This window comes from Chelon labrosus (assembly GCF_963514085.1).
Source record: "Chelon labrosus genome assembly, chromosome: 14".
NCBI lineage: Eukaryota > Metazoa > Chordata > Actinopteri > Mugiliformes > Mugilidae > Chelon > Chelon labrosus.
In genome coordinates, this window is record NC_140347.1 from 14991764 (window position 1) to 15009003 (window position 17240).

A 17240-nucleotide genomic window follows, 5' to 3' on the forward strand; every position below is an offset into this window, starting at 1 on the left:
TGAGTCAAGATAACTCCACTGTTTAAAAAGTTAAGAATTTTCTATGGCCTGCACAACCAGCCTCTGAAGAAGATGGACATGCACTTAAGCTAGCTAATGCCAGGTAAAACAAACAGTTAGCATTTGCCTCTCTGTTTTACAGTTGCTAATGTTGTTTACCTTATGGTTAGCTAACCAAAATTGTTACCAGAACAAAGGTATGTAATTCTTCCAAATGCAGTTTCAAAAATACTGTATTTGGATTTCACAGCTCTCGAACTACACTTATTTGTCATATTATTAGGAACACCTAGCTCATATGAATCCAAATAACCTTGCAATAACCACAGCCTAATGTTAGGCATGAATTTTAAGTTTTATTATATTCATTTCATGTATTCATGTATTCATCCGTGAAAAGGTTTCAGATCAACAGTCAAATTAATAACTAACCATCAAATGTCTCAGTGAACTCAGAACACACAGGCTCTCACAGGTAAATGCTAGCATAGAACATTTTAGCATGCTACCTTCCTAGACAGAAATACAGGAAAACATTCAACTGTTGCAAATACTTAAAAATTTAACTCTTTTAGCATTTGCCCCTTTACTTTCTAGTTGCTTACCGGATGGGTTGCTACAGAAATGCTACATGAATTGGGATCAGAAGAAAAGTGTGCAATTCTTGCACTTAGACTAAGCCATGATTTCATACATGTAATCTTCCTGTATGTATCTATTATGTCATGTTTTACAGCAAAAGATTTGAAAACATTACATAATAATATATTTTTTTGTTAGAGGGTTATCGGTGTCTGTATTTCTGTCATCTTATCACTACGTTGCCGACAGATGCTATCGCTGCCGTCTCAGAGGTGAGCTGATTTTGCTGAACACCTCAAAAACAATGATGAGTCTGGCTCCGGCTAATCTTGTAAGGGTAGGGAGCAGTACAAAGCCAGACACACAAGAGACACAGTCGCTCCTTGACAGACTTTAGGGTTCCTAAAGTCTGTCCCCATTATATTGGGTAAAAAAAAAAATAGAAATCCACTCCCTTGAATCACTCTCATGGTCTGCTTGATGGAAAATCTCTCTAATTAACTTGTTCTCTTGAATGAATCCCACTTTCGGCCCTTCATGTTGTTTCTTTGACCTGATCTGAGATGTCCAAAATTGTGTATTTATCCATGTTCGTTTTTTTTTTATTTTACTATTTTTATTCTCTTAAACTCACACTAAATATTTGCAGTGCATTCCAGCGGAACTTCAGAAAATGTATTTTGTATTAAAATTAACTGTTAATCCTGTTAATTTTCTCCGGTCCCAATGAGATATATTCTCTACATAACGTAATCTCTCTGCGCAGTGCTGATGTTACTGTTGCGCAACATAGGACTGTCTTCTTGTGTCTGATTAACTTATCTTGAGTTCACTTCTGCTGTAATCCTGATCAAACAGTTTTCCTCTCTTAGGAGGTGAAAGGTTAGCCAAGAATGTTAAGACACCAGTGCTGAGATGTTGTGTTTTTAATCTACAGATTTAAAGGGTTTTAAAAATGTGTAGGGCTTGGGCTTTTAAAATATAACATTTCTAAACCTTAAAAGGATTGAAATGTTAAAAGTTAGAAGGGATTGACTCACTGTGAATAGTAGATTTCGACACTATAGGAAACTGTCATTCATATTAAACTTAAAATCTGAACAATATTGGACATTAAAAAAAAAATGTCCATCAAACTCCATTTGTTGGGAGTAACTGCTCAATATGTGAGGGGTAAAACAAGTTTTAGAAAGCCTTTGTGGCTCCCCAGACACCAGGGCAAAGTCTGCCAGACTGATTTAATTTACAGAGTGACATCATTTGAGTCAACTGAGGGTGTGGAGTCAGGAAGAAGTTGACTTGCCAGATCTCCACAGCTAACTTTTCTTGAGGATAGAGGCTACATTGGTCACTACCGGCATAGCACATCCAAGGCTCGACCAAACTTGAGAAGGTTGAACAACATTGTCGGTAAAAATGTGTGACATAAAAACAACAGAAACCTTAGTTCTGCCATATAGATTAACACGGTTCCTCATACATAACATCTGTATAATTTACAGTATGTACATATCGAACATTTGTAATGTAAACATAATGTGTGCTGTAAATAAGCCTGTTCAAGGGTTTGATTTGTCTTAGCAGCAAAAGCTATGCCTAATATTACCGATGACTCCTTCCGCCTTCAAATGCAACTCATGAGCTTGTGGTTACGACATTTGGAGTTGTGTACACAAGCGTTCAAGAGGTAACATCAGCCATAAGTCATGAGAACACCTCCGCTAAGCAACTGTCAGCACCTAGGACCCACTGAGGCTAACCGTTTAGCATGTAGCATGCTAATGGGCATTTAACTTAATGTTGGAAAGGCACAATGAAAGGATGAACCAGTTTACTCGGGCATATTATAAAAGTTACAAACCAAACTCTACACAATGAAATTACAGTATTCACTTAGCATCCACTTCTGCCATTTCTGAAAACTTCCACTTATGAGGTTGTGAAGAGGAAGAAGAAGAGGAAGAAGGAGGCCACTTCTTTCTCGTGAACACAGTGAATACGACCTCATTTGAAGGCAGAATCTGCTTCTGTGTTTCTGCAAACTGTGTCAGTTCAGCACCATTTAACAAACCAAGACTCAGGAACCGGCACACCTAAATGGAAGGCAGCCATCATCAATGAAATAACACTTGATTTTACAACGTTAGTCATAAGATTTATGATACTGGTGCACAGATGAAAAAAAAACCCTGCATGTCTGAAGAGACCTAACTCATCAAGATGTGCGCTAATACGTGCTGATAACACACTCCAAGTAGCAGCACAAAAGCAGTTGGTGACTCAGGTTTCGATTCGGCGGCGTCAATATGCTCCAGATTGTTTGGCGGGGCCAAAGTTTAGCTTTCTATTAGGAGCTTTCGTGTGTTTGTGTGAGTTTAAAATGACATCTTAGTGCAACCTTTGTCCTAAAATTCATTCAATAAATTTATGTAATATTTTTTAGCAAGTGGTTGAGTTAAAAAAAAATATATATAAATGGGTCAAGACTATAGTTTTGAAATATATAAAATGAAAAAGCTAATTGGCACACACGTAAAAAATTAAGGCCAATTAAATCCCAGATATTACTTAATTTGTTTATTTGTGCACTGCCCTTTGACTACAACAGAAAAGCAATCAAGTTAGTGATTAATGATAAATTAGCCGTGACATGACATTGATCTGATTACAAATTCTTTTTTGAGGTAAAGGTACCGCATTATTTTCCTAACAAACATACATATATTTACTTTGGCGTTCTCCATCCGTGACGTCAGGATGATCCCAAAACCCCAAATAAAAAAACAAAGAGCCATTTAACATAATCACGCTGACCACCCCCACCCAGTGCTGACAGACATGTCTTTTTACCTTTGGCCTGCCACAAGGACTGCTCAGACTTTGGAACGAGGGCAACACATTTGCAAGTCTCGGCTATCATATACAGTTAAGACGGGAGAGCTATAAAAGCCTAAAGCGACAAGCTCTAAGATTAGTCTTCACAGAAAGAGGAAGACTCTCCGTTCCTTAAGGCTTCCAGGAGCTAAACGCATCATGACGGGTGCAAAGCTCTGCCTTTTGCTCTTGCTGGGCACATATACACTAGCCCGTAAGTATTATACTTTTATTTTAAATGTTTGATTCTCAAATTAAATTTTTTTAAAAAAATGTATATTTTCCCTCTGAGATGGGACAGTTTTCTATATAACAAATTAAGCTACTGAAATGGGGGTGTACTCGTGAATAGAAAAGTGTGCAGTGTAAGTATTCATTTGGTCTTGAATTTCATCCTTTACAGAGCAAGATGTGGGAAGTGTTGATGAACCATCTTCAGTTTGCTTTTGTGAGTTTCATTTTAAATCTTTAGCTGTCACTGTTTCATAAATCACTGTGGATGTTTTATAAGATGTAACAGAAAGAGTAACCCTTGAATCTTTACTAATGGCCTGCCAAATATTCCTATATTAAATGTGTTCTAAATTGTGCTTTAAATACTTATAGTGGCCAAAAGATACAAGAACTTCCGACGATTTGTGTACAACTATGAAGCCGAGACTATTAACGGTGTCAACGGAGCCACAGACAACAAGAGCGGCCCCAAAGTCTCCTGCAAAGTATGTTTTCCTGCCTTGACCATTACCACAAAAACAACTCGGCCATGACCTTGAATATAAAACAGAAGTGCCAACAAACTTGTTTAATCTGCTGCACAGGTCGAGGTTGATGTGCCCCAGACCTGTAGCTTCATCATCCGCACAACAGAGTGCTCTCTGAGTGAGATCTCTGGTGTGGATGCAGAGGGGAACCCACTGTACCGTGCTGCTGCCGGAGCTGAGGCTTTCAGCGCTGCCATGGCGAAGTAAGTTATCCTGAATGAAGAATGATCTCTGATCATGCGTACTGTCTAGACTGAAAATTGATCTCATTACCTGAGCCAATTAAGAGGAGAGCAATGAGGTAATCGCAGGGTTGTAAAATATGATCTGTCCACGTCGACAGGAACACTCTGAAGATCACAGTTGAAGGACGGGCTGATGTTAATCTCTACCCTGAGGATGATGAGCCCGCCAACATCCTCAACGTGAAGAGGGGAATCGTTTCTGCACTCATTGTTCCCGCAATGGAAGAGGAGAGGAACAGAGAAATGGTACGTCATTATGCCTGTTTACCGCTTTACTTGGCATTTTTGTCCCTAAATTCAGGCCAAGTGGGGCTCGATTCTGTTTGTGGTGTGGAGTCACGCAAAGATAAACAAGTTGCTCAACGAAAAGATAAGCTGCCCTAGTCACAGGTGATAAACACACAACGTGTTCTCACAATGACACTCTTCAGCTGAAAGTCAAAGTCCATGATAAGTTTATCTTGCTATTGGCATCACCTGCTCTCATAACGGGGGGGTAATCTTTCTGTCCTATTGATTATCTGATTTATGGAGATAAGTTACAGGGCAGAAAGCACGTCCACAACTCTTTCAACTTTTTGTTTTTGACTCGTTTCGAACATTCTCGGTGTTGACGGAAGCCCGTTTTCCTTTTCAGCCCACCGTGCATGGATTGTGCCCCACCGACTTCACCGTCAACTCCAGAGAGGACATCGCTACTGACGTGACTGTAAGAAGGGATCTGTCCCGGTGTGATGCATTCAATGCTCGCAGGCAGAACACCAGTCCTCTGGCCCTCATCTCTGGCATGGTAAGAGCTGATATAGTCACCTCATAAATTGAGACCAAGAGTCAAATATCACACCTTGCTTTGAAGATTGTTAAATTATTTTAATTATTGCTGTCATATAATATACCGTGTACAGTCTGATTTTCCTCATCAGCTAACTTGGATATTGTCTTGTTGCCTTTCTCCTATCAGAACTTCCCTCTGTCCAAGATGATTAGCAGCACTCAGACATGTAACTACAGGTTTGACAACCAGAAGAAGCACATGACCAGTGGAACTTGCACAGAGAAACACATCTTCCTGCCATTCTCTCACAAGTAAGTTTTAAAAGAATGAAACATTATCTGTAGGAAAACATCTTAACTGTTTATGTATATTTATACAATATCTAATTTTGTGCCTAAAATGAACATTTAATTCTGCTTAACACACATTTTCTCTTCTGGGAAAAAATAGGAATGAATATGGAATCTCTGCCGTGGTGAAGCAGACTGTGACTCTCAGGGAGACCACCAAGATTAATGACAGAATCTTTAACAGCAGTGAGTGTTTCAGTTTTTAAAATATGCTGCAAAAAAAAAAAAATCATTAAATCTTCTGTAAGTGTCAGACATCATGGTTTCTTTAACTGTCTTATGCTATGATTGTGTACAGATGAGGACAACATGAAGAACCTGGCCATGGATGTTGTTGACGACAAGTCTCCTGTGCAGACCATGGATGCTGTCGTTGCCACAATGCAGAAGCTGCAAGCTCTGTCACTGACAACTCAGGGCGAGAAGCGTGCCGGCCTCTTCAACAAGCTGGTGTCTGAGGTCCGTGGCCTGAAGGCTGACGTCCTGCCTCCTGCTGCTGTTGAGTTGATGGACATTTCCGTCCCTCTGACATTCCAAGCTCTGGTTCAGTGCGGTACCCCAGAATGCACCAGCGCCCTGCTGACGGTCCTCAGGACCTTTGATGTTTCTGCTCTTGAGGTTGATGCTGTTGTCTATGCCCTGGGGCTGCTGTCTAACCCCTCCCCCCTGTTGGTGAAAGACTTGCTGGAGATGGCTCGGTACAAGCAGAGCAAACCCATCATGTATGCCCTGAGCATTGCAGTCAAGAAGTAAGTGAATAGAGGTCTCCTCAGTATTGTATGACTGAGTGATGGTTTCATTAGTACGTCATGACCAATGTCTATCCTTGTCTCTAGACTGTACCAGTCTGAAGGTATCACCCCAGAGATCACTGCTGTCTATGAGTATATGGCTACCCTTCTGGGTGCAGACTGTGCTGGAGAAAAAGACCTAACATTCATGACCCTAAGGGTAAGTAACCAGTTCCAGACATACACCTCTTGAAAGATTGCATTTTTGTGAAAAATTCCACCATTTTTTCTAATTTTCTTTACTACTCTATCTAGGTTATTGGCAACATGGGAGATGCAATGGAGGCTGCTGGCCCCACTATTAAGGCCACCCTGCTGAAGTGCATGAGACAGCCTGCAACAACTTTGTCTGTGCAGCTGGCATCCATCCAGGCTTTCAGGCGCATGTCCGTGACAGATGAGGTAAATAACATCCAGTTCCGTATGAATACTGCTCTTTGTATAGTGTAAAGTTCCAAAAACTAATGACAAACTGTGACTATAAATACTTAATCATTGTCCCTTTCTTGTCCAGGTTCGCTCCAACCTCCAGAGGGTTTGCCAGTACCCCAAGGGTGCTGTGCAGAAGCGCCTGGCAGCTTACCTGATTCTTATGAGGGACCCCAAGGACAGTGACATTGAGATGGTAAAGAAGCTGATTAAGCAGGAGCAGAACGTGCAGGTCAAGGCTTTTGTGACCTCCCACGTCTACAACATAATTTCCTCAACTGATTCAGAGACCCAAAAGTAAGAGCTTTTCAACTTTACGCTTTATCTTATGGAAACACTGCAGTGATTTCTGGCCTCGTCTATTCATATTTAACCAACTGATTTGATCCTTTGCCTCAGGCTCGGCGAGAAAATCATGGCTGCGCTGCAGGACACTGATGTTGTCACACACGAAGACTACACCACAAAGTCTCGCAACTACAAGCTGGGTGTGGCACATGAGAAGATGCAGGCCAGCGTTGAGGGCAACGTCATTTTTGATCCCAGCAGCCAGTTGCCAAGGGAGGTCTTGCTGGAAAGTACCCTGAAAGCTTTTGGCTACAGCATGGATATGTGGGAGGTATGTAATACTACAGATCATGATATTCAAGAAAGTAGTTGTAGTTTTACATTTACTAGAAACATAAGCAAGCTAAATAACAAGTGAAAAAGAATGATTTGACCCAGACTCAATCATTAATAAACTAAACTCACTCTGGTTTTGTACCTAATTGATTTATTTAAGCTAATTGTTATTTATTTTGATAGGTTGGCATGGAAGGAAAGGGCTTTGAACCAACCATTGAGGCCTTGTTTGGAAAGAATGGGTTCTTCCCTGACACTGTGTCCAAGGCTCTGTATTGGGCTGAAGACAAGATGCCTCCTAAGGTTAAAGAAGTTCTGGAGAAATGGGTTGCTCCCCTGAAAACAGCAGGACAACAGGTATTTTGTGTGTAATTATTACCATTAAATTAGTCTAGGGTTATATTCCACCTTTGCTAAAACAATGACGCTGTTTTTTAAGGTTCCCGAAAGTCTTATGAGAGAGATTCTCCGCAACTTCAACAAGCTGGTGAAAGATCTGCAGAGTCAAGAGTCCCCAGAGGCCATGGCCTACCTGAGGATCATGGGAGCTGAGCTTGGCTACATTAAGGGCAGTGACCTGGAGGGGATTGCTCAGTATGCATTAATGTATACCGATATTTTCATGAGGATCTTCCCTACCACGGTACAGTCCTGCACTATTCTGGCCCATTAATATAATGTTTGTCCAGCTCATTTTCTTCACCAGATCAAGTAGTAAAAATGTTTTGTTCTTTCTGTCAGGCTGTGTCTAACCTGATGTCGAGCACTGAAAATGAGATTTTTGCTCATTACATCTTCATGGACAACAAATTCATCATGCCTACAGCATCTGGTTTGCCTCTGACATTTGCTCTGTCTGGCACCTTTGCTCCTGGTGCAAAGGGAGGCCTTCGCCTTTCTCCAAACATGGTAAATTTCTTTTTTGAAATGTACCTTTCTTCAAAAGAGTTTTCTTTTTAATTAGATGTTAATAAAATCTGTCATAATAATAATAATGATATTTATTGACATTATCTTTCCTCATTTGCAACCTTTTTTATTTCATGTGTCTGTTTTTTTGTTTTGTTTTTTTCTCAGAAGGAGCTGGTGTTCATGCCCTCTGTTGGAGTTGAATTCATGACTCAGATGGGAGTCCACATGCCTGAATTTGTTGCCTCTGCTGTTGAGATGCGCACCAACATGTACCATGAGAGCGCCCTCAATGCCAAAATCACCATGGAGGAGAACCAGGTGAAGCTTTCCATCCCGGCTCCTGAGGGCACCACAAAGCTCTTCAGCATCAGGTAACTAACAAACAAATCATAAAACATCCATATGCAATTAAATTATTTTAAAAAGAGATTAACGTTTCTGTTCTTTTTTTTTAAATAGCAATAAAGTGCTGATTGTGGGTGCTGGACAGGCCACAGAGATCCCACACACAGAGGGTGAATCAGAGTGCAGTCCTCTCTTCTCTGGAGTTAAATACTGCACCGAAACACTCCGGGCCACCACCGGTGACAGGACAACTGTTCCCTACTTCCCCTTGAATGGAGAGACTAAGTGAGTAGTTATTTTATAGATTGCAACATATTGAATCATTGCCATTCTTAAAGTGAAAGAAAAAGTATTTCAGTTGAAAAGTAGATGGGTTAATAAAAGATGCTTAAAGCCAAGAAAGCACTCAATCACCTCACTTTGAAATATAAGTAATGGATTAGGTGCTATGGTTGGTGCTATGATGTAGCTGCATAGAATTAGATATTACATATTATTTACATGAAAACTCATCAAAGATTTTACTCCACCCCAGGTTTGCTGCAGTCATCAGGCCTACTAAAGAGGTCTCTGAGTACACAGCCACCATCGCCTACAAACTCCTCAGCGAAGGAAAAGACGGCCGTCAGAAGGTTGACTCTTTGAAGATGTCCCTGAGAGCTGAAGGTATGACTGTCGTATTTGGAAATTTCACGTAACCCATAGTCTTCTTTTTCGCATTGGTATATGATGAAGTTGTATTTGTTCTGTGACTTCAGGTTCTCAGTCTACTGAGGCTACAGCCACTATGAAATACAACAGGAACAGGAATGTCTTCACCACTCAGATTCTCATACCTGACTTTGATGTCGAGGCGGGCGTTAAGTTTGGCTTGACCGACAGCAATACCAAAGGAAAGTCCATCACCCTCGAGATCTCCAACAAGAACGTGCCCCAGCTCTCTCTGATTGGTCGTGCCAAGTGAGTAATCCAAGCACTGTCTTTGCTTTCAGTCAAATATATATCTTATTCAAAGCATTTGGATATTGACTGTTTTTTTTTTATTAATTACAGGGTTCAGGCCATGACTGATGGCATGCTGCAGGTTCAGCTGTTAGTCCCCTCTCTCAGGACTGATGCCGCCATCACTGCTACCATGAGCAAAGCTGAGGGACTCACCATGGAGATCAAAAGTGATGTTATGGATATCTCCTCCATCCAGGCAGTCACCTTGAAATATGGTATATTTCTTAAAATCCTGTTTTCATTAACTTCAAAGATTGATTACTTCAATTACTACATTTTTCAAATCACCCTCTCAGATGTAAAAGTAAAATGTAAATCTTTTGTATCTCAGGTGAAGACCAGGCTGAGATTAAACTGATGTCCAATATGAACGCTGATACTAAGTCCTCGCTGTTTTACACCGAAATGCTCCTGGACCGGTTGAAGCAACTTGGAGATGATGTTATGGAACAGAAGGTTGTCAATTCTGACATGAAACTGCGTCACATTGTCGTCAAGGGAATTGAGGTGAAAAGACTATAATCACTACAACTGACTTAACTAAGAGTTATTTTTTTTTCCAGACATGAGCATAACAAATGTGGTGTTTCTTTCATTAGGCCAGCAACATCTGGCTGGACAAGATCTCAGCTGATGTTCCCTATGTTGAAAATCTGAGGAACAGTATCGCAGTGGTGGAAATGCCAGCCATCCCTGAAAACCTATTCATGAATGTGTAAGTTAAACATACAAAGTTTTTATGATTATGACAACATTTTCAGCTCAATCCTGATGATATCTTAAAATAAAATTTAGTCTGTGCTTAAATGTATGTTTTAGGGTCTAAGTATTATGCTTTTATCATTTCACCAGTGAAAGCGCATTCAGATACAAGTTCAACCAGGACCGCTTGGCAATCACTATCCCTTTGCCTCTTGGAGGCAAATCATCTGAGGAGCTGAGGATACCTCCAGTGGTTACTTCACCACGCATTTCTGTGCCTCAGCTGGGTATGGATTTTGCCCCACAGGAGATCCAAGTCCCAACTTTTACCCTCCCCTCTGAGTATGAGCTCACTGTGCCTCTGATGGGAATGGTGGAATTGGCTGCCAAGGTCAACAGCAACTATTATAACTGGGAGGGAACAGTGTCTGCTGGTAACAACACTGTAGAGTCTCCTAACTACGAGGCCAGGTTCGGCGTCATGGCTGACAGTCCCATCAAACTTCTATCCTTCTCAGCTGAGGGTAATTTAATATTTATGTTTCAAGACTTATACATGTGTTGTTTAACATAATAGAAAGAGCATACAGGTTGATACTAATAGTTATTTTACTTCCTGGTTTGTTTTATAGGAGCTTCCAAAATCACAGACACAGATGCAAAAACCATGGAATTCACCCTTGATGGTTCCCTGAAGCACATGTTCATCAACACAGGTCTTAAAGTGCTGGAAACAGTTGCTGTCACAGACAGTGTGCTCACAACAGGGCGGTACAATGTGTATGCCAACTCCCCTGTGGGTCTGGACACCTCTCTGACTGTTACCACCCAGTTAACCCTGGACTCAAGCAAGCTGTCTGGAGATGTTAACACGGATGGAAGCGTGACTGTTGGGCCCATGACTGCTAGCACCACCTATCTCTACACCTTCTCTGTTGAGCCAGCAAAGAAAGAAGCAAAAATGGAGAGTTCACTGGGGATGAACTCTGAAATCCTGAAGCTTTCAAACAAGATGACGACATCATATGCAAATGAAGAACTTCTGTTTGAGTCTACCACCAACTTGAACAGCGAGATCATGAAGCACACCACCAAAATGAGCCTCAGCTACAGGGATGTTTCACTTAAAATGCAGTGTGATTCTGTGACCAAGGCCGAAAAGAGAATGCTTCGTAGCCAGGTTGAGTTCTCTGCCTCTGGAGGACAGGCCGCCCTCAGAATTGAGAATCAAGCCGATGATACAGAGAACCGCGTCTACTCTTTGCTTACTGGATCCATGAACCCCTCTGGCTTGGAGATCAATGCTGATGCCTCCATGAACATCTTTTCAAGCATTGCCTCCCACAAGGCAACCTTGGCCCTGAATATGAATGGCCTGACCACCAGCTGCACAACAACTGCTCAGCACAGCCCACTGACATTTGAGAATGTTTTCCATGGTGGACTTGAGACCTCTGGCGCCACAGTCTCTATCACAACAAAGGGATCCATTAAAGATAACACAGCTGAGCTCAATGTTGAGGGGAAGGTTTCAAGCACAGAAGTCTATCTGAACAGCATGTTTAAGGGTAACCTCTTTGACATCAATAGCAGGAACAGAGTAAACCTCAGACTGAATGAAGAGGGCCTGGTCCTCTCTAACAACTTGGTTGGATCTTTCAATGACATGAGAACCGATAATACCCATTCACTGTCTCTTTCACTGAGATCTTTTACCCTCCAGTCCAAGACTGACAACGTCCTTGACAGGAGCAACTCCTACATGCACGACATCACAGTCAACATGGAGCGTTTCACTGCCTCGGTTATTGTGAAAAATGACCTGAAGATCATGGAGGTCAACTTTGTGAATGAGGCTCAGTTCAAGGCAGAGCCGTACAACATGGCGCTGACTGGAACAGTGAAGGGAGCCTTCTCAGAGGAAGAACTCAAGCACACTTATGAAATCAAGTTTGTTGAAATGGTCCTGTCTGCAAAGTACAACACCAATGGTAAGCTCCTTGGATCTCACATGACACACGCTACGGAAATGGAGGTTGCTGGTCTGACCCTGAAGTTCAACAACATGGCTAACTTCAACTCACCAGCTCTTCGCCTGGACAGCACTGTCAAAACTGTTGCTGCACCCTTCATGCTCAATATCGATGCCATTTTCAATTCAAATGGTGCTATGAATATATATGGACAGCAGAGTGGCGAACTGTACAGCACATTCCTCCTGAAGGCAGAACCCATGCTGTTAACACATGCATTTGAGTGCAGAGCCTCAACCTCCCATGAATTGCAGGACAGGTCCACCATCAAAACCAATATGGACAACAAGTTCAGCACCCTGCTGAGCCTCCAAGAGCAAAGTGTCACAGCGAAGATGATATCTAATGTAAACGAGCACACTTTTAATCAAGAAATTAGTGCCTATAACAATCAAGAGAAAATGGGAATTGAAATGAAAGGAGAAATCTCAACTCCCCTCTTCAGTGAGGCTGGTGAAAACTACGCCATCTCTGGATTTGTGAAGTATGACAAGAACAGTGACAGCCACTTCATCCAAATCCCCTTCATTGAGTATCTGCCAGCAGTGATTGAAAACATGAAGACCACAGTGATGAGGCTGATGGATGACAGCATTGAGATCCTGAAAGACATCAACACCAGGTACGAGATCAGTGCCAAGATTCAGATGAAACTGGCAGAACTGAAGGAGGTCATTGACAATTTTGACTTGAACCTCTTCATCCAAGATCTGAGAAAGTTCTTCAACACAGTGGAAAATTACATGGTCAGCCTGTCAGCCAAATTCCCATCTGACAAAGTTATGAATCTCCTGAAATCTATCAAGGACACTGTCATGGCTTGGATCAAGAAATACAACATTCCTAACAGGTTCAATATGCTTTACACCAAAATGGAAGAGATCCTCTCCAGCTATGAGATTGAAAAAATGATTGGGGCCATCATGGATGAGCTTGTTAAAATTATGAAGCAGTATCAGGTGAGGGAAAAGATTCAGCTTGCATTTGATGCCCTCAGGTCAATTGACATCCAGCCACTGATGAAAAAGTTTATGATGCCTGTTCAAGAGCTTGTGAATGAGCTATATTCCTTTGACTTCAAACAACTGATTGATGACATGAGTGACTACTTCATGAGAATGGTTCAGAAGATCAGATCTTTTGATTATGACACATTCACCAGGGAGCTAAGAGAGAAAGTGGCCGAAATGAGCAAGATTCCATGTTTTGGAAAACTTTATGGTGAATTCAGAGTTACCTCACCTCATTACAAACTCATGACCACTGCTGACCTGGAGAACACCACAACTACATCGGCCACACCAGAGTTCAAAATGAACCTCAACTCACAGGGTACATCTACTTTGAAAATCCTCGATTTCACTGTTGATGCCAGTGCACATTTGGCTTTACCCGAGATGACACGTTTGTCCATCTCTGAGAGTGTCAAGGTTGATCAGTCAAGCTTTGCAGTTGATCACAAGGGAAGAATTACTCTCTATGGACTGTCCGCTCAGGCTTCAGCTGAGACTACTGCAAAGGCCACAACTGAGTTGTATGTTGCGGAGCTTGTCAACAATGCATTGTTTGCCATGGAAAATGGAGTTTCTGCCTCGATGGAGACTGCCTACAAGCATGACTTTAACATGCCATCCCTCAACATCCTCAGTGATACAAAGTTGAATCAAAAGACAGTCTTTGTGGTTGAAGCTGGCACCGCTAGCCTGACCTTTAACAATCTGTTCAATGAAAAATATGCAGTCAAGGACTACTCGGATGAGGCAACCCACAAGAGTGACATAGAGGTGGTCATGGATCTCCACACAGCCAAGGTGACCTTCGCCGGAGAAACAGGCTGTGGCCACTTTAAAATGAATCAAAATGTGGAAGCTGATGTGTGCATTTTCCGCCATGTAATTATTGATGCTAAGTTTGAAACAGAAACACCTTTGATCAAGGGCAGCATTGCAAAAGTCAAGCTCCAAGCTAAAGTTGAAGACATGAAAATTGATTTCACTGCCTCTCATGATGCACAATTGGCTGGTCGGGTTGAGGGAACTCTCTCAAGCTCTGCACTTGCTCTGGTGACACCTAAGGAACTTGTGTTTGATACCAAGAACAAGGGAAATGCCAATATTCCCCTTCCATTCATGCTGCCTGGAAAGATGGATCTCCAGAATGACATTGCTTTTACCCTAAACTCTGAAGTACAGCAAGCTAGCTGGACGGGTCTGGCGAGATTCAATGAATACAAATACTCCCATTACTTCACCATGGACAATGGTGAAAGAGAGATTAACATCTTCTCCCAGATCAATGCAGAAGCAAATCTTGATTTGCTGAAAGTGCCCATCACCATTCCTGAAATACCTGTGCCATTTGTTGACATGAATACACCAAGAGTGAAAGACTTCACACTGTGGGAAGATGCTGGCCTGGGCTACCTCCTGACCACAACTGAGCAGACTTTAGACATGAGCTCCAAGATTAAGTACATTAAGAACACTGACATGATCACCATTGACATTGATATGGATCCAGTCATCGAAGCCCTTAATACCAACATCAAGGCACTGCACAAGAAAGTGCTCATCAGCAAGGATAAGGCTGCTGCCATCCTCACTATGTCTTATGACAAAGCAAAGGCAGAGTATGAAAAATACAGCATTGAGTTGCCTAAAACTATCACAGTCCCTGCCTACAAAGTTCCAGTGATGGATGTTGAGATGTCTACATTCACGATTCCTCTACCTGATTTCACTCTCGTCACAATGCCTTCCATGCATGTTCCATCTGCTCTCAGTAAGCTGACTCTTCCAAAAATCACCCTGCCCAAAATTCAGAGCATCAAAATCCCACTGATGGGTGATTTGATGTATGAGTTCTCCATGAAGACAGCAGTGATCACACTGAAAACCGACGCCAGCATATTCAACAGGGACAGCTTCACCATGAAGCTTGATGCTTCCTCGTTATCTGAGTTTGACATTCTGAATGGAAGAATTGAAGGCAGTGCCAACGTGAACACAGTGGATGGACTCAAAATGGCCTCCGTCCTGGCCATGAAACATTCGATGCTAGAGGGAAAGCATAACAGCTCCATCTTCTTGAGTTTAAAAAATGTTGATACCACCATCTCCAATTCAGCAAAGGTCAATCTACCTGACCTGACCATGGAAATCTATCAGGAGATTACTGGAAATCCAGAGGAAGGCCTTATTGTCTCCATGTCCACGCCATCTGCAGGATTCATCGCAGTACAGATGCAGACTAAGCGGCCAGCACAAGTGAAAGCAAGACTCTATGGTCGCTACCCGGTAAGATCAAATTAAACCTGCTTACTACCAACAGCTAATTGTAATGTAAATGGTGTAGTTTTTAATAATTTAATGTTTTGTGACTTGTTTTTCAACAGTCTGAGCCAACAACCGACATTGACATTGTGGGTCTGAAGATGTCTGTGATGAACTCTGAGAAGCTGAACCTTCAGACAACCTGGAATACAGAAATGCCGTACGAGATGATGCTGGGACTGAAGGAACAGGTGCCCGCCGTCATGGAAATGGCGTCTGTTCCAGCTGCCAGAGCATACAACGTAATCAACAGACAGTCTAGAAAGCTTGATAGTTTCTTTGGGTGGGCTAAAAAGCAGGGTAAAGTGATGTTGAAGAGAGCTAATGACAACCTTGCAGCAGTAAATCCTTCAGATGTTATGACAGCTTTCACAGATAAGACCATTTTAATCCTCAGAGAGTACCAAAGGAAAGTTGAAATTGTACTTGATGCTGTTGTTAAATTCCTGAAGGAGACCACGTTCCAGCTCCCTGGCTATGAGCAGAGGCTTTCTGGGCTTGAGGTCTATCAGAAATTCACTGCCTTTGTTGCTGATGTATCTGAGGAGGCTGCTGAGAAAATTCCAGAGTATTTTGCTTCCATGTTTGAAGGGGTCCTTAATTATTTCCAGGCCATCGAATTCACCCATCCCGTCTCTGGCGAGATTGTCACTGGAAGAGAAATACTTGAAAACTTCCTTGTAGCTTTGAGGAAAATCCAGAGCCAAGTGATTGATACTGTGAGGAATGTGCAGCTGGAGGATATCATTAGGAAACTGTCAGCATTCATGCAGTACACCGTAGAGCAAAGTGAAAGGTTTCTCCAGAATCTAAACTCTGAGAATGTAGAGAAGCTCTTTGCCTTTATGACTGCTGTGTACAATGATGCCATGAACTCTCGTGTCCTGGCTGACGTTGTTGAGCAAGTTGAAGCAGTCCAAATAGCTGTAATGAAATATCTGAAAGTTGTGCTAGCTAAACTCCAGAGCTTTGTGACTGACATGTCTAGTGAAGAGCTTAGAACCGACATACAGTCCAGGATCGATGGTATGGTAAAACGCATTAACAAGGTTCACAACAATGTCACTAGGACCCTTAAGGAAAAAAGCAAAACTGTTGAACAATATGTGAGAGTCGGTGACAGACAGATAGAAATTGACATTCCTTTGCCATTTGTCACCAGATTCGACTAAGTGCCCATGACTCAAAAAGATATAGGACAGTGTTTGTGACCAACAATAGGGTTGTCATGCCAACAACAACAAATATTGTGTGCTAACAACATGGTCTGTACTATGATGCTTGTTTCTCTGCTGTTTTTCAAACTATTAATTTTGTTTTAGTGGACACCCTGCGTGATCCTACCATACCTTTGTCTCTTGTACTATTTAAAAACCTGTGTGGTCTTCAATAAAAACAGTTTGTACTGCATAAAAACTCAGTGCTTTTCTTATATACTATTTAACATAACTGTCTATATCTCAGCTTTTTGGAAATATTA

General features: G+C 41.9%; 1 protein-coding gene across 1 annotated transcript; it reads left to right on the forward strand.

The window, feature by feature from the left end:
• Window positions 1-3615: 3615 nt before the first annotated feature.
• Window positions 3616-17149, forward strand: LOC311499197 (apolipoprotein B-100-like; the record flags this gene model as incomplete). Its single annotated transcript, XM_084560084.1, has 26 exons — window positions 3616-3670; window positions 3860-3904; window positions 4063-4175; window positions 4275-4420; window positions 4561-4708; window positions 5100-5252; window positions 5424-5548; window positions 5688-5773; window positions 5886-6336; window positions 6424-6538; window positions 6634-6780; window positions 6893-7104; window positions 7207-7426; window positions 7615-7788; window positions 7871-8074; window positions 8173-8340; window positions 8509-8714; window positions 8803-8973; window positions 9224-9354; window positions 9447-9648; window positions 9742-9908; window positions 10025-10200; window positions 10293-10408; window positions 10546-10919; window positions 11028-15724; window positions 15823-17149. 26 exons carry the CDS (start codon window positions 3616-3618, stop codon window positions 16930-16932), a joined length of 9912 nt encoding a protein of 3303 aa, XP_084416210.1. The 3' UTR covers window positions 16933-17149.
• Window positions 17150-17240: the final 91 nt, after the last annotated feature.